This window comes from Micromys minutus (assembly GCF_963924665.1).
Source record: "Micromys minutus genome assembly, chromosome: 4".
Lineage (NCBI taxonomy): Eukaryota > Metazoa > Chordata > Mammalia > Rodentia > Muridae > Micromys > Micromys minutus.
In genome coordinates, this window is record NC_137973.1 from 42,511,546 (window position 1) to 42,537,416 (window position 25,871).

The 25,871-nt window shown below is 55.4% G+C and overlaps 1 protein-coding gene across 2 annotated transcripts; it reads right to left on the minus strand.

Annotated features, from left to right (window-relative positions):
* Window positions 1-1,718: 1,718 nt before the first annotated feature.
* Window positions 1,719-25,871, minus strand: CELSR2 (cadherin EGF LAG seven-pass G-type receptor 2). 2 transcript variants are annotated; one of them, XM_080915199.1, is made up of 34 exons: window positions 22,413-25,871; window positions 17,213-17,860; window positions 14,956-15,178; window positions 14,504-14,619; window positions 14,231-14,319; window positions 13,894-14,051; window positions 13,407-13,570; window positions 13,123-13,248; window positions 12,610-12,776; window positions 12,078-12,365; window positions 11,819-11,993; window positions 11,491-11,632; window positions 11,222-11,342; window positions 10,621-10,804; window positions 10,361-10,462; window positions 9,618-9,712; window positions 9,208-9,417; window positions 8,511-8,694; window positions 8,278-8,406; window positions 8,004-8,184; window positions 7,722-7,889; window positions 7,504-7,630; window positions 7,201-7,401; window positions 6,718-6,892; window positions 6,328-6,440; window positions 6,102-6,181; window positions 5,890-6,016; window positions 5,680-5,802; window positions 4,988-5,115; window positions 4,691-4,779; window positions 4,408-4,590; window positions 4,108-4,278; window positions 3,779-4,013; window positions 1,719-3,305 (listed from the first exon to the last, which is right to left on the minus strand). In XM_080915199.1, the coding sequence occupies exons 1-34, from the start codon at window positions 25,720-25,722 to the stop codon at window positions 3,278-3,280; spliced, it is 8,760 nt and encodes a 2,919-aa protein (XP_080771325.1). In that variant the 5' UTR covers window positions 25,723-25,871; the 3' UTR covers window positions 1,719-3,277. The 2 variants fall into 2 exon arrangements, with proteins under 2 accessions (XP_080771325.1, XP_080771324.1); XM_080915198.1 differs by having other exon boundaries at window positions 1,719-3,438.

Below are 25,871 nucleotides of genomic sequence, written 5' to 3' on the forward strand. Positions count from 1 at the left end.
GTTGGCAACTGTCCACCCATGCCTGTACCCATAAGTGCTCTTAGGCCTTTGGCGCTCCTCATCCCCACCATCAGGGGCCTTCCATAGCATTTCCTCTTCCATCACTGACCTTAAGACTCTTTTAATACACTATTAAGTACTATACACACAGCAGCCGATGCCTCTACATTCCCCTTTCCCTGAACTGGAACACCAGCTTCCACAGCCCCTGAAATTTTCAGAACTGATGGTGGGAGGGATTGTATACACAGATGCCATGGGTTCTGTTTTGAAGAAATACCTCACGAAGCAAGAAAGCTTTGGGTGTGTTTCCCAGACTCCTGCCTACCTCATCTTCCTTCAAACAACCTGGTCCAGGGGGAGGTCTACTGGATGGGCCATAGAGAGGGCAAGCTTACCAACCAGTTAGTAGCTGAGTCCCCTTGATCTGGGGTCTTCCAGGCTTTTCTTGTCCTGGGCATTCATCTAAGAGGAAAAGTCACTGCACACAACTCAGGGAACAGAAGTTGCTGGCAACCTCCCGCTCTAACTGGCATCTGTAGTAGCAGCAAGCCCAAGAACACACACCTAGGCATGGCCAGTAGTTGGCAGGTTTGTTTTATTTGGTTGTTTTCGTTTGTTTGTTTGAGCCAAGCCCCTAAAGGGTGAAGCCAAGCTAGCCACAAACTCTTGTATTGCTGCCACCTGGTGGCCAGAGCGGACAAGACTTGTTCTCACTGAGTCAATCTTGAGTTTCTACCTCCAGCCCACAGGGCTCTTTGGCTCCAAACCTGCTAAAGTGGCATTCATTTGGTAGTGCCACAGTTGCCCTTCTTGTTTAGCTACTTGCTTGCCTCCTCCTCTCTGGCTTGGATTTCCAACTCTGTCCATCCACCACACCCTTTCCACTCCACCAGCAACAACAGGAAAAGCCAGTGTTTATTGGCCTTTTGCTATGCACTGTGAAAAGCTGTAAGCACTTTGTATGTGTTAAGTTATTTAATCCTCCTAAAAGCTCAATTAGGCAGATGCTGTTACCACTGTCCTCATTTTGTAGACAGAGGAATCAAGGCTCAGACAAATCAGGGTGTTTCCTGTGGTTCCAGGTTTGTTCACAATTTCAGCCCTATTTTGTTGGATAGACCTTTCAAAAACATGTGTAATGTCACCAAACACATATTTATCCCCAGAATGAGTATATGCTTCATTCCCCCAATAAAACAAACAAACAAACAAACAACAACAAAATGGCCCACAATAGCCAGGTAGTGCTGGAGCACACCTTTAACACTTGGGAGGCAGAGGCGGACAATCTTTGAGCTCCAGGCCAGCTTGATCTATAGAATGAGTTCCAGGACAGCCAGGGCTACACAGAGAACCCTGTCTCAAACAAACAAAAAAGAAAACAAACAAACAAGCCCCAGAAACTCCCATTCTTTCTTATCTACTGAATTCTGCCCTAGAAACCTTGTTTCTGTCTGGGACTCAGGCTGAGACTCGGCCTGATCTGTGTAATCTCTCCAGCCATACAAGCCTCATATCCTAGGGGGAAAATATCCACCTGTCTTCTCTTCCTTCCATCTGACAGACTCAGGGCTCTAGTCTCTCTGTCCTCAGGATTTTCAAGGTTCTACCCATTTTGTTTCCCAAACCCTAGGCCTCTGCCTAGGTTGCTATACACCAGCAGCGATGACACAGTCCCTGCACAGAACTAGTTTATTCAGTAGTATGGGGGGAAAAAACCAAACAAAACCAAAACTCTACCATATTTACAGCAACAATCAAACTGTACAGTCGGATGGTTAGTCTCAAGTTAGCATCCAGCATCTTTGTATTTTTTTTTTAAGTCAAGTCATCAGTAGTTTAAAAAAAAAATCAAAATCCAGTTAAATTTTTAACCCTTTACAGGAAGTGCTGAGGGCAGAGGGCAGGTGAGAATCCATGACAGAAAAGTCAGAGGCCAGCCTTCCATGTGAGGAACAGGAGCATCTTTCCTGCTGAAGGCCTTTATTCTACCCCCTGCTCTAGAAGGAAGTCAGTGACAAGTCTGGAATACATGCTTAGAGGAAAGGGTGACTCAAACGAATGTGGTTGGTAAAAGCCGAGGGGATCAAATGGGGCAAGAGGAAGGATGGTAGGCCCCGACTCCAGGGCTGCCAGGGACTCACCCAGCGAGGGATGGCCACATGAGACCCCCTGGGACCAGACACAAACCCATCCCAACACACATACACACATACATACACACACAAAAAAAAAACCAAATAAATAAAAAATATATTAACTCTCTCTTCGCAGGGAATTGGGATCAAGTGGGGGGACAATGAGGAATGGGGACCTGGTTCTTTGAAGAAGAGAGCCAATTCCAGGAAGGGGTTAAAAATAGAACATGTCTCAGAGGCCACAGCAGGTCAGACAAAATGGCGGTGAGTGGGCACCAAAACCCAGACTTGAAACCTGTGCTCGAGGCCCCTCGGGGCCACCAAGCCAGCTCTGTGCTTACTCTTTCCTCCTGGTGCCCCCCACACAGCAAAGAAGCGCAACTTAACAGTGACTGGCCCTCCCTACGAGGTTGGGCAGGAGAAATGAAGCACTTTGGGGTCAGCAAACTGAGCAAACACCTGGGCTGTAGCACGTGGCCAGAGTCCAGGAAAAGGAGAGGGGCTGGGGTAGTCATTCCCCATCATGGGGGCTACAGGCTTCCCCTTAAAACACGGTTCATGCAGCATTTGGGGGGTCCAGGGGCCATGAGTCCTGCCCCTGGCCGGACAGGGCTTTTCAGTTCCTGGGAGAGGCGGAGCTGGTGGGTGGGAAGTGCCGTTTTGTTTTTTGTCCTGACCCCTCACCGAGGCCTGTCCGTCTGTCCGTCCTTCTGGTGCAGCCTGCTGGTACAGCCTTGCAAGGGCTTCAGCCCCTGGTGCATGTGGCTTTGTCCTTTCCTTTTGGTGATGGCAAATGAGGGGCAGGCCCCCTAAGAGTCCCTCTCCTCCCAGAGGCACAGCAGATGAATCTGAAGAGAGGCTGGGACACATCCTGGGAGGTCCCATCCTCTTTGGGAAGGGAAAGGGAAGTCCATTTCCAGCGTATATATATATATATATAAAAAATTAATCCCTGAAGTCATGAAGAGTGGAGATCCATTTTTAAATTATTTTTTCCTCTTTTTCTTTTTCTTTTCTTTTTTTTTCTGAAAAACTTTGTCTTGGAGATGTTGGCCCCGAGGGTCCAAAGTGCAGTGAGGGGGAAGTGGGGGAGACACTTGGCACTAGGTGGCCTTATAGTGCAAGGCCCAGGCTCCTCAGATGGACGGTTCGTCACTGCTGCTGCTGCTTCCGCAGGCAGGCGGTAGGGAGCAGGGGCAGGATAAAGCAGAAGACAGGGTTGGGGCATGAGCGCAGCGGGGGAGGGGACGAAGGAACACCGGCCCAGGGTTAATGCAGGAAGTTAAAGAAGAGAAATCTGGAGAGGCAGGAGAGGAGAGTGGCAGAGAAGGCAGACAGAGGGTTAGCTGGAGCAGCAGAGAGGACAGTAAGCAGCTTCCACCAGAGAAAGACAGAGAAGCAGACCCAGTTCCCACCCTCTTCCACTACTGGGGCTGGGTGGCTGCGCATACATCCCAAGAGGTCTGATATACCCCCAACAGAGCACCATGTTGTCTGGGCGACAAGGGAGCTAGACTCCACTTAGCCCAACCATCTTTCAAGTGGCAAGCGGAGTAGCCTGGTGAAGCTGAGGCAGCTCTGGGCCAGCGAGGATCTCTGCAGGTAACACCCCGCTCCTCCCACCCAACCCAACTCACTCAGAGCCAGATGAGTCCTCATCCACCGTGCCTGCCTTGATGCTCATGGCGATGGGCATGACCCCGTTTAGCTGTTCCTGGAGGGACTGGCGCGGTGGTGGGCGGGGGGGAGGTCCATTCCGACTGCCTTCACTAGCGGAGGAGCCCCGAGAAGACCCTGTGCCCTGTTCCAGGGGCAGCCGGAGGAGGCTGCTCTTTTCGCTGATGGTGGGCAGACACTTCTTCTTGAGGATGCCTGGGTATAAGGTATGGGTAGCATGAGATGGGGTCTTCTAACAGCTCCGGCAAGAGTATGCGAGAGTGAAGCAAATGGGAGACTCCTCACTCACCTTTGTGAGGTTGGGAAGAAGGGCCCGGAAGGGGTCCCAGAGACCCTTCCCGAGTTAGGGCATCTCCATTCTCCCGTGGTCGCTCTTCAAGGGGCCCACTAACACTATTCTCCTTTGTTGTGGTCCCAAAGTCTCCTGGCCAAGGGACCTTCCCAGACCCTGGACCCCCATCTGTTAAAGAAAGGAAACCTATGAGTCCCAGAGAGGGTAGACAGTTAGGATAACCACCACCCCAGGTCTGTTCTCCAAGAAGCCCTGGCCTAGCAGGCTTCTGTTGCCCCCCAATGGGTGCTGGCCCACCCTTGGGGGTACTGTGAAGGGGCAGTCTCTCAGCTCCAGGACCCAGCAGGCTGTCCCAGCCCTGCTCGCCAGGGAAGGCGGCCTCCTCCTCCTCGTCCTCGCTGTCTGATGAGTGGGTAGAAGCATAGGAACCACTCTGGTCATCTTCCGGGGACAGGTCACTGTCAGAGTCCGTGTCGGGATCTGGGAGGTCAGGGAGGGATCACAACTGTCCCACCTGCCCCAGCCCACCCTCAGCAGCCAGGCCCCTGCCCTGCTAGGCATCCAAGGCTTCTGTCCTCACCGTGTTGCTGGGTTTGACCGTCCATAAATAGGCCACTTGGGTCCCCTAGGCCAGGGGGAACCTGTCCAGGGTTCAGCATGGACTCCTCCCTAAAAAGACGGGACTGTGCTGTAAGGATCAGTCTGGCCCTCTAGTGGGATTTTCAGCTCCTACCTTGTGTCCCTTCCTGCTTCTGATCTAAGCTGCGACCTGTGTTGGCCACAGTCTGTGAGACACTCAGGTCCTAGCAGCTGGCTGGCCTTGGTTCTAGCATGCAGTCTTTCCCTCTTTCCCAGCTCTCCCGCTTCCCGGGCTCACCTCAGCAAGAAGGGGATGTAGCTGGGCTGACTCTTGCCTGAGCGGCTGGCGCTGTGCAACGAGCCAGCTGAATCTCCATAAGGCTGGTACATCCTCCCGTCTGCGTAGGGACTGGGGCAGTTATAGGACTAGGCCGGAGACAGACGTGCCAGTGAGTGTGTGAGTGGAGGGGTGGCCCCAGGCTACAAAGTGAAGGGTCCCAGGAACTTACCCCAAGCCCTACCTCCCACATGCCCAGGGGTTAAAGTGGAAGGCCCCTTCTGTGTTGCCTTCACCATAGGCCACAGCAGTGGGCACAGCTATACCATAGCTGTGTGACACTGAACACTCCAAATGCCCTGAACTTGTATAAGGGCTTGCTGGTTTAAAAAACAAAAATGGCACTTGGAACTGTCTCCTACTCTAGGAGATAGGAAATTTATCAAAATTCATGAGGAATTCTCTGGCTCAGGGTGTCCCACACGACAACCAATCTCAGCCTACATCTCCCCCACGTCAAAAGCTCTTTTACCCAGTGATAGCATTTCTTCCAGAGAACGCACCCCTCCACTTCCCCCTTCCTCCTAACAGGAAGGTGTGCGGAAGTGGGGAAAAGGATGCCCAGGTGAAAAGTACAAAGAACAAGCAGGCTCCTCGGGCCTGCTTTCCTTTCCATCCATACAGCTCGTTAGCTCAGACCCAGGTCCCCTCACCGAGGTCAGAGTAGACTTAGTGGTCAAGGCAGGGTCAGGACTGGGCTTCCGGCTGCAGGCGAACTTGAGTGCTTTCCGGACCTCCTTGCTGAGCACCACGTAGGAGAGGAAGATGAAGGGGCCCTGGCAGGCAGAGATGGCCATGGTTGACACTCTAGGCACCCCACCGCCAGGGTGCTCTCTTCCACTCAGTGGGGCGGGGCCAGGTACCTGGACACAATTGCAGGCGGCAAAGAGGTAGTGGAAGAGGAGAGTGTCGCTGTTGACAGACAGCAATGCCAGCAGCCACGTGGCACTCAGCAGCAGGAGGACAGCGAAGGAGGAGCGCAGGCCTGAGCTGGAGGGCAGGGCACGAGTGAGCTCTGCTGTGACGCCCTCTATACCAACACCCGCCCTGTGCCCAGCCACCTGGCAGTACTCACACAGGGCCTTTCTTCTCGAAGCCCTGACGCTGGGCAGCACAGGAGGCTCGGGCCGACAGGAGGTACAGGAAGACACTCATCTGGGCAGTGGAGAGGGACATGAGAGGACCAGAGAGCAGAGACAGTTTCCACCTTGCCCAGGGGGCCCAGGAGCCTCAGTTCTTCCTAAAGGGGATCTATAGGACCCTCTAATCCTGCTTGCCCTAAATGGCTTTCTAGCGCTTACCGAAACAGCAAAAGCCACTGGTCCAGCAAAACTCCAGATGAGCGTATCGTAGATGGAGAGCCAGCAGAAGTCAGGGTTCCCGTAGCCTTCTGGATCCAAGCCCACAGCTAGACCTGGAGCATAGGACAGTAGCAAGGCAGGGTGCTCAGGGTGGAGGCAGCTATGCTGCCATCAAAGTTCACAGAACCAGGTGTGGAACACATAGAAGGGCCGTCTGTCCACTCCCCTCTCCCAGGAGAAGCCCAGCCCCCGACAACTCATTACCAGGCTGTCCAAGTATAGGGGGAAGGAATTCTTAGGACCTGAGCTATGGGTTTGGGGTACATGCATGAAGGTGGACCCCAGGGTTAGGGACAGGGGAACTCTAGGCCAGGAAAGGAGGCAGGATACCTGTGATGAAAGCAGGAACTCCCCAGCCCAGCATGTAGTAGAAACGCATGGGGCTGGCATTGACGTCTCGCACCTCTGTGAGCGCCCGGTACAGGTGTAAGGCCTCCAGCAGAGCCCAGGAGAAGGTGCAGAGGTACAGGAAGTGCAGCAGGATAGCAATGACTGTGCAAGCAAACTGAGGGCCAGGACACTCGTCAGGGGCCAGGGCAGCCGCTACAGGGCGTGCACCCAGGGGAGGGAGGCAGTGGGGAAGCCTAGTGGTGTGCGCTGCCTCGGAGGAAGCCCGGACTATATGCAAGAACATCTGGGATGCTCGAACATGAGAGAAGTAGAGAAGAGCAAACTGTGGGCCGGGTACTGGAAATGGGTCCTTTATCTGTTCATTGCTGTGTGAGCAGGGATGAAAAAGGACCACAGAGGGGACACCAGGAGCCTTAGTGGGGTTGAGAGTTGGGAGGGTCTCTGGGAGAGGAAGTATCTTACAGGGAGGTCAGCCTGGTTGATCCCCAGGAGAAAGACCAGCTGGGCCAGGCTCAGAGCAGCTGTGAGGTTGCGTCGGATGCCGTGCTGGTTGGAACGAAGGGCACGAAGGAGGGTGAGGAAGAGGAAGGTGATTATCAGGGCAGCTAAGGTGACTCCAAGGGCCACATATGTCAGGGTCTTCAGTGGCAAGATCTCACCATTCTGAGGGATGAGTGGCAGGGGGTCAAAAAGAGCAGGGCCCCAGCACCCAGCCCCTCAACGTGGTTCCCACCCACGGCTCTGGGATACCCCTGTGAGCCCAACCTCTCGTCGGGACACATCCATAAGCACAGCAAAGCTTGTCATATGGTTGCACTGACAGCTGACATGGCTCTCGTTACGGAAGACGACTTCGCAGCCTCGGGCGGACCAGCCACCAGTGCCACTGACCCTGCAAGAGGAAGACGGAGTCAGGCAGAAAGAAGTGGGCAGCCAGGTGCCTGGACTCTTGGTCCATGGGGACAAGGGTGGTCCAGACTCACAGGATTGAATGGTTCCAGAAGACACAGATGGGCTTGGTCCGCTCCTCCGTCTCCAGAAGCCGGAACTGAACGGTGACTGGCTTGTCCAGAGCCCGCGGCAGGAGCTCCTCATCATCGTGAACACTGATGCTTACTACAGGTGTGTTGATGACTGGGCGCTTGGGGACTCTGATAGAAAGATACATGGTCACCAGAGCAGCCACAGGACACCCTTATCACTGGGAGATGCTTGCACATTCCCTCGCTGACCTCAGCCTCCCAGGCCTCGTCCTGGCCGCTTACCTCAGGCTACGCTTATCTGGATCGTAGTTGTGGGGCAGCAGTCCAGCCAGCGTGTGGTAGATGATGACACTGGCCACGGCCTCTCCCTGACTCAGTTCTGGGTGCCTCCGCTGTCGCCGTGACAGCTCCTCAGTCTCCTGGGCTTCGCCAGGTCCTGAAGACCTCATCATGGGGGGCATCTCTGGAAGTAAAAATGCTGCTACAGTCAGCTGGCCCTGCCCACTGCATGGGTGTCCCACGCCAAGCCGTTACCACCTCCGTGTTCCCCGCTGACCTCTGAAGACAGACTCTGGCAAAATGACTGTGGTCTCAAGATCTGGAGGACGCTCCCCCCGTAATGCCTCATAACGGGGCAGCTTGGTCCCAGCAAAGTTCCCCTTGTCCAAGCGCACCACCGAGATGACTAGAAAGAAATATGGCCACAAGTCACTCACCAGGTGAGGCAGGCAGGCCCTAAGCACGGCCGCCCTTTAACACAGGCCACCCCCAAGTCCAGCACCACCTCACCGATGTTGGGTGTGACGATAGTGAAGGGGCTTAGGTAGGTGTGCCGCATGTTCTGGGCGAGGGCGCTGGCGTAAGCCTCATAGTGCTGGAGCAGCCAGGCGGTGCCGCCCTCTGTCTGCTGGATCAGTTCCCAGTGCCTCTTGTTGGCTGCATCCAGGAGGGCACTGCCCACCCTCAGCAGATTCTGGAGACGGGCATGGTCACAGTGGCATATGCCTGTGGTCAACCTCGTACCAAGTTCCAGCCTGTGCCTGGCCCAGACCCGCCTACTGTGTCCTCCCCTGGGAAGTCTTGAGTATCATACTGTTCGCTTCCAGCATGGGTGCCCCGCCTCCAACCCTTCCTCCACACTTTAAATCAGAGCTACCCAGTGTGTCCTCGCACGCCTCCTTCTGTCGTGTGCCTCTCTGGTTCCCTGAAAAGGCTGAGCTCTCGGTATAGTAGGCAGGGCTCTGTTTCAGGTCAGCTTACACCTCAGTACAAGCAGCCTTTGCTAGACACTAAATCCTTACACTGGTAGGAGGAGGAACTCTTAATCAACTGTGTTGCACCATAGCTTACAGGCTGTCATGGAGGCCTCGTGCCAGGGGTGGGGCAGCTCCTTACAGTAGGGAGTATCCCTCTCAAAATCTCCCCCAAGATCTCCAGGAATGGGATCTCTCTCCCTGGGCCCCACCATGCCTACTTCAAGCCCCACCTCAGTGAAGTGCACATCCTGAGTGGCAGAAAGCCCAAAGCCCCGCTGGGCACTCTCATGAGCCAGTAGTCGTGTGGCCAGCTGGTAGGCCACTTTGACATCACTGCCGAAGTAGCCAGAGGTGTGCTGTGTGGCATTGCGCAGGAGCAGGGCTAGCCTCTGAGAGCGTCCCGAGTCCAGGCCTGATTCGTTCCGCTGTAGCCGCTCAGCCTGGACGGAGGACCAGAATTGCAGAGGGTCAGTCAGAATGGTAGGGACTGGTGCTCAGGAGTAAAAGGGCCTCAAGAGGTTAGGTGAGGAAGAGGTGGCCTCTGCAGGTAGGAGGAGCCTCAGGAAACAGGAAATAGGATTCACAAGCTCTGTTTCCAAAGACAAGGGTGTGAAAAAGAGAAGACAAGGGGTCAACTTACAAAGCCCTTTAGCTCTGAGAAGGTGACTGAGGTGCAGTTGAAGAGGTTTGGGGGGAGCCACCCCCTGTGTTCATCACAGTGGCGAACAGCAGTCCCTAGAGGAAAGAAGCCAAGAAGGCGGAGCTTAGGGAGACAGGAAGCTTGGAGTATCTAATGAGCCAGACAGGAACAAGCAGCCCATAAGAAAATAAGAAGACAGGTGTACAGAACTCCAGAGCCAAAACATCTCAGCAAAATCAGTACAATGGCCAAAGGGACAGAGGTATGTAACCTCCGCCACCACCCCCCCCCAAGACATAATTTCACCTGTTCATCCAGCTACTGCCTTACTCTCTACGACTCCTTACCCAGGAATCCTGTGCATCACTAATCTGGCTCTCTTGGGATAGTACCCAGCACTCCATATGCCTCAGGACTGCCTCCCTTTAATGGGGGGAGGAGGGATCCAGTACTAAGTTGATAGCTGAAGATAGGCACCCCATGCAATCCGCCTTTGAGTTTAGCTCCCAACCCTGTTCCCAGAACATGCAGGATTTTTGACAGCTCTATTTGGGTTGGATATAGGCGAGTTTGGTCAGCCCAGGGTGACGGGTGAGTGAGTAGAGGAAGGTGAGCCACTGAGTCTCAGGGAGCTAGAAACCAGAAAGTGGGGCCCGGGGACATACAAGTTGGGGTCTAGCTGCTGTCTTTATTCCTCTGAGAGCAAAGGTCCAGTGTTCACATCATTGTCCTCTAGAACCTACCAAAGGAGCCCTTGGGGCAGGGGGCAGCAGCAGGTAGCCCGAACCGTGTGCGGGGCCACCAGATCCCAGCCTCTATGGCCCGTGGGCAGCTGTCGTAATTCACTATGGAGAAGAACACATGGTTACCCATGAACAGCTCTGTCTAGGCCCTGCAACCTTCCTCCCACATCCCGACCCACTGCCGGCTCCATTTCTAACCTCTGGAATGTAAGCTCTTGGCATACAGTGAGGAGGGAACCTACCTGTCCCAAGAGCCCTACCTTCACAGCCATTGGTGGTAACCTCAGCAAAAGGGTTGTCACAACGATCACACTGACGCCCAATGACTCCAGGCTTGCACGGACACTGGCCATCCTCAGGGTCACAGACTCGGGACAAAGAACCAGTCGGATAACAGTCACACAAAAGACAAGTGGGGCTGCTGGGGGGCCGGTAGTGATTCTCCTGGGAGGGAAGAAATGGGTCATTGGATCAAGAGGTCTTTCCTGGATACTAGTGGAGCTTCAAGCTGTGGCCTCCCTAGAGAGAGTCTCCCCTACCCTGGGTCATTGTGGGAATAGGATTCAACACTCAACAACAGATTCAACTTGGAGTTGAACTTCTCAGTGAGAAGTCAAACATTCAGAATAGGCTGCAAGCAACCATTATAGCGAGTCTAGGGCTTACTGACTCAATACTGGTCCTGGATCCGCCTGCAGCTGGATATAAGGCAAACAACCACTTGCCGTGCCCGATCAGGCAAAAGCACGGGGCCCTCCACTCTCTGGAGGAGAGAGTGGCCCATCTCTTCTCCTCTGCTTTCCCTGTAGGGCCACTAGTTACAGGACGGTACCACAGTGGGGACGCATCGGGGACTCTCACCTTGCAGTGGCACTCGCCGCTGGTCTTGTTGCAGTCTGGGTCAAAGCCTTTGCTGACATCACAGTTGCATGGACCACATGTGGGGTGTCCCCACCAGCCACGGGGGCAAGGTTGGTCAATCCTACAGAAAGATACCCAAACAGGCATGAGCCCCCTCTGCCCCCTCCCACTTGGTTCAACCACATGTAGTCCTATCTGCCTTGGCTGCAGCTCGGGGCCAGACTCTCAGGGCTCAGAGTGACACCAGAGACGAGCCCTGACCCACCTACCTGGTCTCACAATATGGCCCAAGGTAATTTGGTAAACACTCGCAGGTGTAGCCATGGGGTGCACTGGGTTTTCGGGTACACACAGACTGGTGCTCGCATGGGTTCAGGTCACACACGTTAGTACAGTTGTCACCATAGTAACCTGGACAAGAAGAATCAGAACAGTTCAGGGCCCGCCCTCTACAGGCATTGTCTTCCATCTAACAACTCCTCTTAACTACTTCCACTCTGAACACTCAGGGATGGCTATACCCTTGATGTGACTGGCTACATATTAGAGACAGAGTGTGACCCGTGGCAGCAGCCCCATTTCCCAGCATCCTCATACCTGGATCACAGCTACAGGAATAGCTGTCCCAGTCGTTGCTACAGTAGCTGTTGGTGGGACATGGATTCGAGTCACAGGGATCAGGCCAACTACAGCCTGGCTCCACATTGACGTTCTCCCCACGGCTGGGGTCCAGACTGCTAATACCCTCAGGTGTCTCGCTCACCCTCACACCCTGGAGGGGTAAGAGCAGCATTAGCCACCAGTGGAACAGGGCTCCAGGTTGGAATGGGATGGGAGGACAGGGGCGGAGACTCACCTGCAAACAGCCCCGGAAGCCACGGGCCACACCGCTGGCTGGCCCAGGAACTCCCCCAACTGTAATATTGCTCAGGTGCAGCCCATGCAGCCGAGGGCCCAGATTACCCTCTGCCTTCTGTTGCCCGTAGTCAAAGGACAGGATGGCATGGCCAGGGCCCCCGCTAGCTCCCAGTGCCAGCTGCGCATGATGCCAGTCACCATCATTGGCTCGGCCTGGCTCCAGACGCAGAGATGACGCCTGGAGCCCTGTGCCCTCCACACTTAGCACTACGTGGCCTGCCCGAAGCTGTACAAGAGGGGAAAAAAATCAGCAGACCACCTCAAGGGGCTCTTCCAATCTGCCTGGATGAGGGCAGAGGAGACTGCATATTTCCCCTAAGCCCATTAGGTGGCAGTACTGACCCACCGAATGGGCCCAGCCAACTCAGCTTCTGCCAAACCCTGCCCAGCCACCTGGGTCCAACCCCCTGAAGGCTCCTACAGTGCTAGCCAAGCCAGGGCTTGCCACACTCCCACGTGCCCTGCATCACCTGCAGGGTGATGGTGCTGCGCCCCCTGGTGACGGCCTGCAGCAGGACGCCATCTGCCTGGCGTGTGCGGAACATGAGGCTGAGGTGCCAGGGCTGAGAGATGGGCAGAGAGAGGCCATGCCAGGCCACAAGACTGCTGCCCAGGAAACGCTGGGGGCTGGCCATTTCTGGGAAGGCAGATGAAAAGTAACTCAAGGGCAGAGCAGTGGAGTCGGAAGCGGGCTGGCTCGAGAGAGAGACAGACCCTCGCCTCCCCTCACACCCAATCCTCTCACTGCCCCGCCCTCCGGAGCATTTACCTGTTCCAGGCCCGCCCTACATTGTGCCCAGGGCCTGCCTCTGACTAGGCCCTTTGTCTCCTGCCTAGCTTCTTACTTTGCCCAGACACGCTTTTGCTTTCCCACCCACAGCCCAGATCGCAGAGACCTTCCCAGAGCCTGCCCCAATCCCTGCCCGTGATCCCAGACAACTGACAGCACCCAGGCCCCAACCTGTGGCAGCTGCCACTCCTACCCTGGGCACAGCTCTTGCCCCCGAAGCCTAGGGGACACTCGCAGCTGAATGCATCCCACTGGTTCACACAGGTACCACCGTTATGGCAAGTGTTGCTGTCACACACGTTCTTCTTGTTGGGGCAGCCTGGAACGGAGAGAAAGGGACTCAAGGACCCCAGGTCAAGGCACTGACCCCAACAGCAGTGACTAGAAGACCACGTAGACTGGTATTCCCAGGTCATACACAGCCAGTCCTCTTGGCACCTGGCTCCCAGCCTTGCCCCTACCCTCAGGTCCTCGTACCAGGCACAGTGCCATTGTTGGCAATGAAGTCGGCCATGTCTACGTGACGGCTATCCACTTGGAGGTTCTTCATGCAGCCCACAAAGTGCCTCATTCGGACCGGGAAGCTCTCGGGCAGATCTGGCACCCCACCCAGCAACAAGGGCCCTGTCAGGTCCAGAGACCTAGGGGACAAAAGTGTGAAGACACAGACAGGAGTTTAAGTTTATGGTTCATCTCTTACTCCAAACCCTGCCGCTAGAATGAAAAAAAGGGGGCACTTGGACTGAGGCCAACAAGCCCTTTTAGAAAAACGCCCGGGCAGTACCCCAATATAGACAGATGTGCTTCCAGTTCATACCCCTTCCCCTCACAGCCCACCAAGACCTAATTCCCCAGCACTGCCAGTGTAGAGAAGGGGCACATCTGACTGGTTCCTACTCTGGAGTCCCACCCCTTTGACCCACCCTGCCCTCTCCCTAGCCCCTGGCCCTCCCTCTCCGCTTACTTCTTGCTGCCTCCTTGGGTGCCCTGGGCAGCACAGGAGTAGTTGCCCAGCATAGCTCCAAAGCGCAGAGCCACCCCTGTGTCACAGCCATCCACAGACACCACGGCTACCTTCTGCTCAGATGGACCCTGTGGAAGCCCTGTCTGACCCAACAGCGGCTGTGGACAAAGAAAGGGGACAATCGACAACCCAGCAGAGACGCCAACAGACAGCCCCCCTCTTCCCAGGCACAGGAGCTCTGAGCAGCCTTCCCCACCACTCACAATGCCAGCCGGGTCTAGAAAAACACATACACCAAGAACAGGACCCTCTAACTCTGTCCCTCACCCACACCCACCTTATTGTAGTACTTCAGCTGTACTGTGTGCCACTGGCCGTCACTGACCCCTCCGGGCACGAATGGAGACACAGTGGTAGTTGATTCCCCTGGAGAAAGGACCAGGTAAGCTGGGTCACAGGATGGGAGTTGGGAGTGGCAGAGAAATGGGCATGTCTAGGGATGGAGGCCGGGTCCGGCTTTGACTGGGAGGGAAGGCGTGTGGCTTGTGGTCAGAGATTGGGAGACGTAAGATCTTAGGAGGTGGACCAGGACTTGAGGTGCTGGGCTCACCTGCAGAGAAGGTGAGCTGCACCTGCTCCTGGATCACCTCGAGAGCTACAAAGTCGTGTTTCTCATTGAAGCGCCCATTGTACAGAAGTAGCCCATCACGCTCCTTGGTAGCAAACCTGTATAGGGTGTTGGTCAATAGGGGCAAGGAATGGGGCACCCACCGGTGTGCCAGTACCCCAGACATCTAAGCAACAGCAAAACTGACACTCTGGCTAAGGCTATGGGGTCAGAATGCAGATGATGAGCCCAAGCCAAGAACCCTGGCATTCTGGCTCCCCATTCTCAAGGGTGGGGGAAGAATCAGCCAGATCCTGATGCTGAGTGCAGCCTGCCGACAGAGCATATGAGCAACTGTTGCCAGTACTTGTACTGAGCTGCTACCCCATCTACTAAACCAGGAGGTACCCCACACCCTCACAAGTGCCGGGCGACCCCAGGGCCTCGTCACTCACGAGAGGGCCAGAGTGAAGTGGAAACGCTGACGCAGGCCACGGAAGGTGATGAAGGAGCGGGCTGGGAAGCTGCGCGTGGTCACCTGGCAGAAGGGTTTCTCAAAGTCCCCGGATGGGCAGTCACATTTGAAACCTCCCACCAACAGGTTGACACAGGTACCCCCATTCTTGCAGACACCTGGGGTACAACGGCCTGAGCGGGCACTCACTTCACAGTGCTCACCTGGGGAGGAAAGGCAAGCAGGGTGAGGTCCCGAAGAGAAGGCATTTGGAGGTCCCCCTGTTCTAGTTTGAATATGAAATGCCCTAAAGGCTTGGTCCTGGCTGAGGGACCTCCATTTTCGGAGGTACGGGAACCATCAGGAGTATAGCTGGAGGAAGCAAGTAACTGGGAGTATGCCATCCAGGGCTACATCTTGTCCCAGGACCCTTCTCATCTGTGTGAACAGTTTCGCCACCCTGATGTTCTGCCTTATAGCGAAGGACCAGCCACAGAACTGAAACGTCAGAGACTGGGAGACAGAATGAACCTTTCTTGTTTTAAACTGTCTCCCTTGGGTAATCCAGTGGTGAGAAGTGTAGTGTGTCCCTGGTAACATCTGTGACCTCTCCCCATCCTCAAAGCTCTCCCATACTCTCACTTCCTCTTGGTAACTTTCTTCCCTGAAAGCTGATACACCAGGTCCTCTTGCTGGCCAGCCACACTATTCTCTCAGCAGCTCCACAACACTACACTGCAAGCTCCCCGGAGCTCTTCAGCCCTTCCCCACACATGTCTGATCCCCAGGCCCTGGGTTCTACAGAGGCAAATGCCAAGACAGGAAGGACCTAGAGGACAGCATAGGGCTGTGCCAGTCCCCGCACCCCCGCCCGTTCTTCCCTCCTTCCTGCGCCTGCTTTTGTTCCTGTCAGGGTCAGAGATCAGTTTTCTTCCCTAGAGATGTGACCAGGTTTCCATGTCTGAGTTATGTGAGTTATGGCTTGGGGTTGATGGTGTGAAGAAAGCAGGGGCTTCCCCAAGAACAGAACACTGGGGTCTGAACTGAGATCCCTCCGCACCTAAATGAGACTCAGAGAGTGGAGACCTGGGCCTGAGGACAGATGAGGAGTCAGGGCACTGAAAACTCAGATATCAGATGGGAAAACCCGCTCCCTTCTCTCCCTCCCGATTCTGATTCTAGAGATAGGTTCTCAGTTCCCTGTGCCTAGTGACTGGCTCTTGTTTCCATGGAAACTGTTGTTCAGCCTACTCTGAGCCCCCTTCCCCATCCTCCTGGACAAAGACTCCCCTCTCTCTCAAACGCACCCTCCTCTCTCCCCCACCCCACTCCCACCCCGCCCCACCCCCGACAGCAGCACAGAAGAGTCAAGTCTGGCAAGTTCTGAGCAGAAGGATGCAGAGGCGGCACCAGGCCTGCCTTAGGTACTGGCAGAGACAGTGCGCCTGCGCGGGGGGGGGGGGGGGGGGGCGGGAGACGGAAGCCTGGGAGTCTGGGAAGGAAAAGGAGAGGGTGAACCGAGGAGCAGCAGAGCCTACGGGGTGGGGCAGGGTGTGAAGAGACCTGCAGCCACATCCAATAGGGAGGCAGTGGTGGAGCCATTCGGCTCAGGGCTAACTGGGTCCAATGTCCTGGAACTCCCTGACTCCAAACCCCTGCTTTTCAGTGCCTTCCTCGGGAAAGTCTGGTTACAAGTTAATGAAGGAATTCACCCAGCATTATGAAGGCCTGGTCCTAGGCCAGCAGCACCTCTAACTGAATCAAGTCACCTCATTCAGAACTTCCTCCAACAAGAGCCGACACTCAGCACGCAAGCCAACTTTCCCTTCCTGTCAAATTATTTACATGGATCCTCACAAGCAACTTTTGACCTACATAAATTGGTTATCTCCATCTTAAATACTGTGGGAAGAGAAGCTAAGTGGCTCGCTCGTTTTCACAGTTATTAGTGGTAAAGCTGGAACACAAACCTAGGTGCCGGACTGACCTCAATTACACAGTCTTTGTGGAGCTGCGTGCAGGCGGCATGTGCCAGTGTGGGTGTGGGTGTGTGGGCTTGCACAGTGAACATAAGGCTCCTCATTCTGACTTACTAAGCAGGCAGTTGTCAAACAGCAAGTAGGATCTAAGAACAGCTGAAGCACCTATAGTTTATACTCTTGGAAGGAACGAGGCAGCCCCATTATTAGCCTGGTTTGTGCTTGACCCACAGCGTCAGCCCTGCAGGGCCGCCCCCACTGTCCCTGCCCTCGGCTCACCCGTGTAGCCATCACGACAGAGGCAGGTATAGCCGCCCTCTCGGCTGCGGCAGCGCCCATGGGGTCCACAAGGTCTTGAGTAACAGAGATCCACCTCAGTCTCGCAGTAGTCGCCTGTGAAGCCTGGTGGGCAGCGACAGCGTAGACCCCCGACAGGGTGGATGGGGCGGAAGAGCACCGAAGAGGATGCGATAAAGGGCGCAGAGGAGTCGAAGCGCAGCACGGACACACAGCGCATGTAATTCTCGCAGGGCTCCCGCAGGCAAATGTTGTCGTCGAAGGGGAGCACGCGCTGTGCTGAGATGGCGGTGAGCAGGCTGCGGTTGAGGTACAGGCGCTCCTGCAGATCCTCTGAAGGCAGAAAGGGTGGCCCACCCCCAGGTCCGGGGGGCTGGCCCACTGACAGGCTCACGTTGAGGATATGGCCGCCTGGGGCGTCAGTATCCCTTTGCACGTTGAAGACCACCACGTGATCTGGGGGTGTGGCCAATGTGGCTGCCACAGCCTGAATGAAGAGTCCCAGCAGTGGTGACAGAAAGCGTTCTGGAGACATGTCTTCCAAGCGCAGCGTGATGCTGTGTGTGAGCATCTCATCTGTGATGATGGTGACACGTAGTGAGCACTGGGCTGTTACACTGTGGACACCATCTGAAGGGAAGCAACACGGATCAACATCAGCCTTAGGGTAGGCAGAAGCAGATGTGCCAAGCCACAAGACCCTGGCTTAGAGCAAAGGAGGGAGTAAGCTTGTGTGATTGTCAGAGGAGGAGTCAAGAAAAATGAGGCAGGAGGAAGAAGTATCAGTAGGAGGGAGCACCATCAGGAAGAAGTACTGAGAAGAGGGAGCACCATAAGGAGAGAGCATCAGGAGTAGAGAGCACTAGGAAAAAGGAGTAACAAGAAGAGGAAGGGCCAGGAGGAGAGAGCACCAGGAAGGAGGAGTAATGAGAAGAGGGAGCACCAGGAGAAAAGAGACTAAGAGGGAGCACTGTAAGGAGAGAGCATCAAGAGCAAGGAGCACTAGGAACAAGGTAATAAGCATGAGCACCAGGAGGCGAGAGCATCAGGAATAGAAGGTACAAGCAGGCTAAAATCCAGCCCATATACTGCAAGGTGCCCAAGAAAACCTTTCTCTAGATGGCACAAAGGTGGCCAACAAGAGGCATCACTTGTGGACAAATCTCTCCTTGAGGGGGTTACCCATGTGTGCTTAAAGAAACGAGATTTTTCAAAAATGCTCTTTGTGTGTTTTCTCAATACTCCTTGGCATGACGCATGAACTGCCTTCCAGTATTTCTGCCTTTCACCCTATTCAGTGTATGCCCTGTCCCCTGAGACCAGTCCCTGGGTTTCCTTGCTCCAAGACTGAGCTTTGTCTTTGCCTACTTTTCTAGAGGGCCCAGGGTACCATGGAAGCCTCCCACCCCTTACCCTGCACATCTCAATCCCACTATAACCCTGCCTCTCCCCATGCTGTGGCGGGCTGGGTGCAGAAGATGAATCTGGTCAGTGGTGCCAGGTTCTTCCTAACTGCTTCCGAGCAAGCCTGCTCACCCATTGTAGCACCTCTTACACAAAGCCTTCTTCCCACCCAACTCTGGGTAGCCTGGGGGTTCCCACCCCAAGAAATCCAGCTGAGCCACCCCAGCCAGAGGCAGGACCGCCCACTGCTTCAAGCAGGAGAAAGGATGTGTGGGGGTGGAGAATCTGGCCAGGAAGAGACCAGGCAGCTTTCACCCTGAGCCCTACTGGGCTGCTCTCTCCTCTGGCACTAGGGCCTCTTAGGTATTCATCACTCTCTTGGCTCACCAAGTTGTACCCAAAGGTCTGCCTGCCACACCCCTAGACAGCACACTCACTTATAAACAGCCAAGTGCTAACACATCCAATGGTGCCTCATTCCACCCACACACCCTACACTCAGAAGTGCCATGCACACCTGAATGTGCATACACATGACAACGGACCTTGTTTAGATTAAAAATGAAACCTGTCAGGCAGACAAATGGCTTGGATGGACTATAGGGGGGGCTATAGGGGGTATTCCTAGTTAATACAGTGCCTTACACATAATGAGTGTTCGGTAAGGACTGACGTACTGATGAAAATCCCTTGTACATAAAAGTATCTTAAAAAACATGGCAGCAAACTAGGCGGCGGTGATGCTCGCCTTCAATACACTGCTCAGGAGGCAGAGGCAGGAGGATCTCTGAATTCAAGGGCAGCCTGGTCTACAGAGCAAGCTCTAGGACAACCAGAGCTACACAGAAAAGCCTTATCTTGAAAATCCAAAAGGAACACACACACACACACACACACACACACAGAGAGAGAGAGAGAGAGAGCAAACTCTCCAACTAGATGCAAAATATGACATCCAACTGGGATAGGACGGGAGCCAGTGTTGCTGAGGCAGAAGTAGAAAAGAGATATTCTGTACACGTCACACTTCAAGTGGCTGCTACCTTGGGCATGCTGAAGGCAGGCACCCATCTCAGCGGTGTCCTGGGTGCCTACCTGCCCTTCAGCCTCACCGCTGTGACCCACTTGTTCTCACGAGCCTGCTGCTGTCACTGCTGTTCACCTCTGCTGCTCCTCCTTTGTCCAGTCCCAAGACAGCAGGCCACAGTCCTCTAAGTCCTCTAGCCTGCCCACAGGTCACTGTGGTGGTCAGACTTCTCTGCCTCCCTTCAGAAGCCTGCACTTGGGCTCAGGAGCGGATGTTACAGCCCAGTGTTTTCTGGATGGGTGTTTCCTCCAGACAGAAAGTAACATAGGACTCTTTTAAACAGTACTCCTGGGCCAATGAGCAAGAGAATCTTTGTCATCCCCTGGTCCTGGGAAGCAACACTCCTGAATGTTGTCCTCTACCAACCCAGGCCTGTCTGTGCCCCTCGCCCAGCCTGTCTCTGCTGCTCCCCATCTGGCCCACCATCTGTGGCCACCTGCCCCTCTGCTAATGTCCCCATCCCAGCAGCCAACCCACTGCTCTTTCTCCTTCCTCTTTGTCCTTCTTCCCTGCCTTGGCCTGGGTCACTCCTCAGGTGCAAAGGCAGGTTGGGAATAGGAGTGGCCGGCACATTGCCTGACTTGTTTTAGACAGGAGAGAGAGCTGGGGTAGGCTTTGACCCAGAAACACCACCTGGGTCTAGGCCTCAGCCAGCTGCACCAGGGAAGATGCCAGCCTCCCAGTCTTCCCTCTTCTGGCAGAGGATCTGCTGTCTGGAAGGTGAGCAGGCCTTGGGCAGGTTCTCCTGTGTGTCTGGAGAAAGTAGCAGCTGGGGCCTTTTGGGCTGCAGGAGCCATTGAGCCCAGGCTGGGGCAGCTGCAGCCAGAGGGAGGAAGGGAAGACAGGATCTAAACACAGAGACCAACAGGGAAAGACAAAGACCTAGGAAAAGGGCCAGCAGTGGAGGAAACGTAGGAGAAGGAAAAAGACACAGAAGCTGGGGAGAAGGTGACAGACAGGCAGTGCAGGAGGGTCCCCATGGGCAGGGTGGGAGGGAAGGAGGAGACAAAGAACCAGAAGAAGAAGACAAAGGGACAGTGGGCGTCAGTCCCTCTCACCCAGCCTCCTGAACTTTGGGGTTGCCTTGGTGACTGACTCTAAGGGTCAGGGCTGATGGGGGAGGGAGACAAGGGCAGAAAGGCAGCCACAGTGGCCCTAGCAGTGGCCAGGCCTTTCCCTCTAGCCTAGAGGGTTGTGACTGGGGCTGTGTGCCCTGGTGAGGAAGCAAAAGCTAAGCAGAGATGTCCTCCACAGGTATCGAGCCAGATTCACCACTGAAGGTTGTGGAGGGAGAGCAGGAGGGGAGAGGCCTTTCTTCTGCCTCTAATGCCAGGCTCAGATGAGGGTACGCCTGGCTTCCTTCTCCTGAAGGGGAACTGAAGTTTCAGGTGCTATACAGCCTGACCATAGCCTTTGAAAGCTCCTTCTCCCTGGTCTTTGCAGCCACCTGAGGGGTGGGACCAGGAAGTGTCTGTCCAGTAAGAAGTATGAGCAGGAAAGGCGTTAAGGCCATCTTCCCTTCCCTGATGTACGAAGGCTGCCTGGAGTAGGCTGCGTGATCTCACCCCTGGAAAAATCAACAGTCTCTTCCTCCTTCACTGAGTCCCAACTGCCAGACTCAGGAAAGTACTCGCCCGAGTCTGCCTCACTCCTGCCTTGCTTCTCATCTCCAGAGCTGACAGAAAGGATAGAACACTGTCACCAAGTCCTCCTTTCCTTCCCCGAGTCCTGCTGTCTGGGGAGTCTGCAGGCTGAGCGCTTGACCAAGCAGCAGGAATGCCCAGGCAGGGTTCTGGCCAGGCTCCCACGCCCCTAGAAATCTGTTCTCTCTCCACCAAGTCAGGGCCCTGGAGTCTCTGCCCTCAAGGCTCAATAGTTCTGTGTCTGTTTTCCTGAGGCCAGGCCATCATGGTCAGCAGGGAAGACCTAGCACCCCATGAACAAGCCAAGGGGGCCCAAAAGGTCCATCTGCGCTGGCTTTGTTGCAGCCCTTCCCCCAAGCCAGACCTCAACCAAGACCTCAGGACAGAGACAATGAGCTCTGGTTTTACTTCCTGCCCGGAGCTCTGAAGGGGGAGCCAAGGCAGGCTCTTTCTGCCTGGAGGGAAAAGGAATGCTCTAGACAAAGTCCAAGTCAGTTTCTTCTGCAGCTTTACTGAGAACCAGAGGGGGAGAGAAGAAAACAGGGTCCTGACCCTCCTTGGTGGAATCCTGTGCCCCTGTAGCCCTCTGACCTGCCAAAGGCTGTGTGAGATCACAGGACCACCCTAATGAGGGTGACAGGGTGCTGAGGAGGTAACTTGCCTCCCCCCCCCCCAGGCAAGGTCTTCCCTCTCCCTCCCCTAGCTCTTGGGCCTTCCCGGCTTCCACGCGCCCTTTTTCACAATTCTTGGCAGCCATAGTCAGGGCACTCTCACAACACTTCCCCCACCACGTCACAGTCTGGTAGGCAGGGGGCAGCCAACCAAAGCAGCCCTGCCCAGCCTGGGGCAGCAGGCGGGGCCTGCACCAGCTGCCAGGATTCCTGGGGCTTCTTCTCAGACCAGGTTCCTGATCTCCCAGCCTCTGAGCTATTCACAGGGTAGAGAGCTTGGTCATCAGCTCCACTTGGATGGCATTCCACCTCCAGGGGCTTCCAAGACCTCCCCAAAGGACTGTTCCCACCCCAACGTTACTGGGCATCTCTCTTACCTGACACCAGTACGCTCATGATGGCTTCCAGGGGCCGGTTGTTGTCCAATGCCCGGCTCAGTCTCAGCTCACCAGTGGAGGCATTAAGTAGGACCAGGCTGAGCTCATTTCCTCGCTCAAAGCTGTAGGTCAGGCTGTCTGAGATGTCGGGGTCGTGGGCAGGCACGCGACCTATAGCACCCCCGGGGAAACTGCTTGAGCGGTTGGTGACATAGTTGTTAAAAAGAATCTCAAAGTTGCCCAGCACGGGTGGGTTATCATTGCGGTCAAGGAGGCGGACATGGACAGTCGCCCTGCTCACCAAGGGAGCAGAAGTAGCCTGGATGACCAGGACATATTCAGGCCGGTCCTCGTAGTCCAGATCTACCAGGGCAGTTAGCTCGCCCGAGAAGATGTCCAGCTGAAAGACCTCAGGGATATTGCCCTCCACAATCTGGTACATGATCTGTGCGTTGGTCCCTTCATCTGGGTCAGTGGCCGTGACCCTGGCCACGGCCAGCCCAATGGGGCTGTTCTCTTCCACAAATACATCAAACTCATCCTGTTCAAAGACAGGGGGGTTGTCATTCACATCCAGTACAGTAACTGTCACTTCCATGGGCGTGCGGGCTGGCGGCATCCCCTTGTCCACCGCATATGCTCGCAAGACATACTGGGCCACGTTCTCACGATCCAACCTCCGAAGCGTGCGCACAATGCCCGATGTTGACTCTACAATAAAGTCGCCGTCTCCATCATCTCCTCCCTGGAAGGTGTAGAAAACCCTGCCATTCAGACCGGAGTCACGGTCGGTGGCTGAGATCTGCAGGACACTGGTGAAGGGTGGCACGTCCTCATAAACACTCCCCTGGTAGGAATCTCTGAGGAACTGGGGAGCATTGTCATTTACATCATTGACCAGGATCTCCAGGTAGGTGGTGTCAGACTTCTGGGGAATGCCATTGTCCCGAGCAGTGATGGCCAGGGTATAAGACACCTGATCCTCATAGTCCAGCTCAGCCTGGGTGGTGACAGCACCGGTGTCCGCATCAATTCGGAACTGGGGGATGCTGTCCTCCATAAAGTAGGTGATTCGGGCATTCTCCCCTGTGTCCTCATCCGTCGCGCTGATCAGCACCACTGTGGTGCCCGCTGGCCGGTCTTCGTTAACGTTTACCGTGTAGTGGGAACTCTGGAAGACGGGACGATGGGTGTTGGCATCGGTGACATTCACCACGATCTGAGCCGTGTCCTGCCTCGTACCATCTGAGGCAGTCACTGCCAGCACATACTGCCGCTCAAGCTTGTAGTCCAGTGGTAAGGCAAGGGAGACCAGTCCACCACCACTCTGGCTGGTGATAGAGAAGCGGTTTCGGGTGTTGCCGCTGGTGATCTGGTAGGTAATGACGCTGTGGGCATCTCGATCCACGGCTGACACCGTCACCACACTGGTGCCCACGGCCGCATCCTCGTTGAGACGCACCGTGTACTCTGGCTGCGTAAAGGTTGGGTTGTTGTCATTGACATCCAGGATGGTCACACTGACACTGGCTGAGGCAGTGAGTGCTGGGGTGCCATGGTCCCGGGCTTCTACACCGAAGCTGTAGAAATCAACCTCTTCCCGGTCCAACTCTGCAGCCACAGAGATCCAGCCGGTGCCATTGTTAATGGTGAAGGGGAAGTCATGCCCAACTCCAGCCAGGCTATACTCGAGGCGGGCATTATCACCAGCATCAGCATCAATTGCCTGGACATGCAGAACTAGGTAGCCTAAAGGAACACTCTCCAGGACAGTGGCCTGGAAAGGGGTGCTGACAAAGATGGGGGCATTATCATTGATGTCTAGAACTTGCACTGTTACTAGGCCAGAGACGTTGGAAAGTGGAGGACGGCCACCATCCTGAGCCCGTATCCGTAGTGTGTATTCTTTGGTTGTCTCATAGTCAAGTGGGCTTACCACATCCAGGGCTCCGGTCTGAGCATCCAGATAGAACTGTCCCCGAGCGTTACCACTCATGATGCTATAGTGCACCAGGGCATTGCTGCCCTTGTCTCTATCCGAGGCCGTGACTCGGAGAACTGGGGCTCCTGGGGTCACATCTTCCCGCACCTGGACCACGTAACGCTTCTCGCTGAACTGCGGAGCGTTGTCATTGTCATCTTCCACAGACAGGAAAACAACAGCTGTGGAACTCCGTGGGCCTGGGTCCCGACCCTGGTCACTTGCCTCCACTGTCAATTTGTAGGATTCCACTTCTTCCCTATCTACAGGGCCACGGGTTCGGATCACCCCAGAGCGAGGATCAATCTCAAAGACTTCCGAGGGGCCGCCTCCAGCCCCCTCCAGCAGGCGATACAGAATGTTGGCATTAGGAGGGGCATCGCCATCGGTGGCCCGGACTGTAAGCACCTCATAGCCAACCTCCAGGTTCTCCCTGAGGCTCTCCTTGTATTCTTGCTGCTCAAAAACAGGGTCATGATCATTGGTGTCAGTCACTAGGATGGTAAGTGTGGCCAAGGCACTCCGTCGGGGCACACCATGATCCTGTGCTGTGACTCTAAAGACATGGGTGCTCTTGGTCTCCCGATCCAGCTCCTCAGCTGTGGTGACAGCACCAGTGATTGGATCCAAGGAGAAGAAGTGATTGGAGCGGCTATCAAAGAGGGCATCCATGGTGTACTCAAGTCGACCCGCCTCACCCTCATCTGGATCAATGGCTTTTAAGGATGCAACAGAGGTACCAGCAGGCTGGTTCTCAGGCACTGTGGCCTGGTAGCTGGGAGGCTGGAATTGGGGAGCTGTATTCACATTCCTTTTTCTGCGCCCACCCATAGATTCCTCTGGTGATCCTTCCCCAGCCCTCAGCCCTGGGGCCTGTGCCAGCTTGCAAGACTGGCATCTGAGCCGCGGGGCCTTTAAGCAAGGGTGCTCTTGAGGCAGGGTCAGCGTGCCTTGTGGAGAAAGGTGTCCTCCGATACCCAGGAGACGACAGCTCCAGGGGCAGCCTTCAGGGGATGGCGGGAGAGGGATATGAGCCCCTGATTCTGGACACCAAACCCTCAGGCCATCGTGGTGGGGTACCAGGTGGCCAGTCAGTTCAATGCCTGAATCTCTGCAGCGGCTGGTGTAGAGCCAGAGGTTCGAAGCAGAGGCTGGACAGAGCCAGCCCACGGGGGCGCAGGCTCCAGAGGAGCCGCGTCCCCCGGACCCCAGAGAACGACAGGGCCCCACTTGATCTCCCAGTAGTGGCGACGGCGGCAGCAGCAGCAACAGCAGTAGCAGCGGCAGCAGCGGCGTTGGGAGGGGGGCGCTGGCAGCCCGGCTCCGCATCTCTCCCCGCTCCCGGCCAGCCGGGTCAACAGCCGCGGCGGCTCTTCCTCCGGCTCCTGCCGGCCCCGCCGCGCCTCATGCCCGGGCCGGGGCGCCAGTCCCCGGGGGCCACCTGTACGTCCCACTGGGCCTGCACCCAGTTGGCTCGG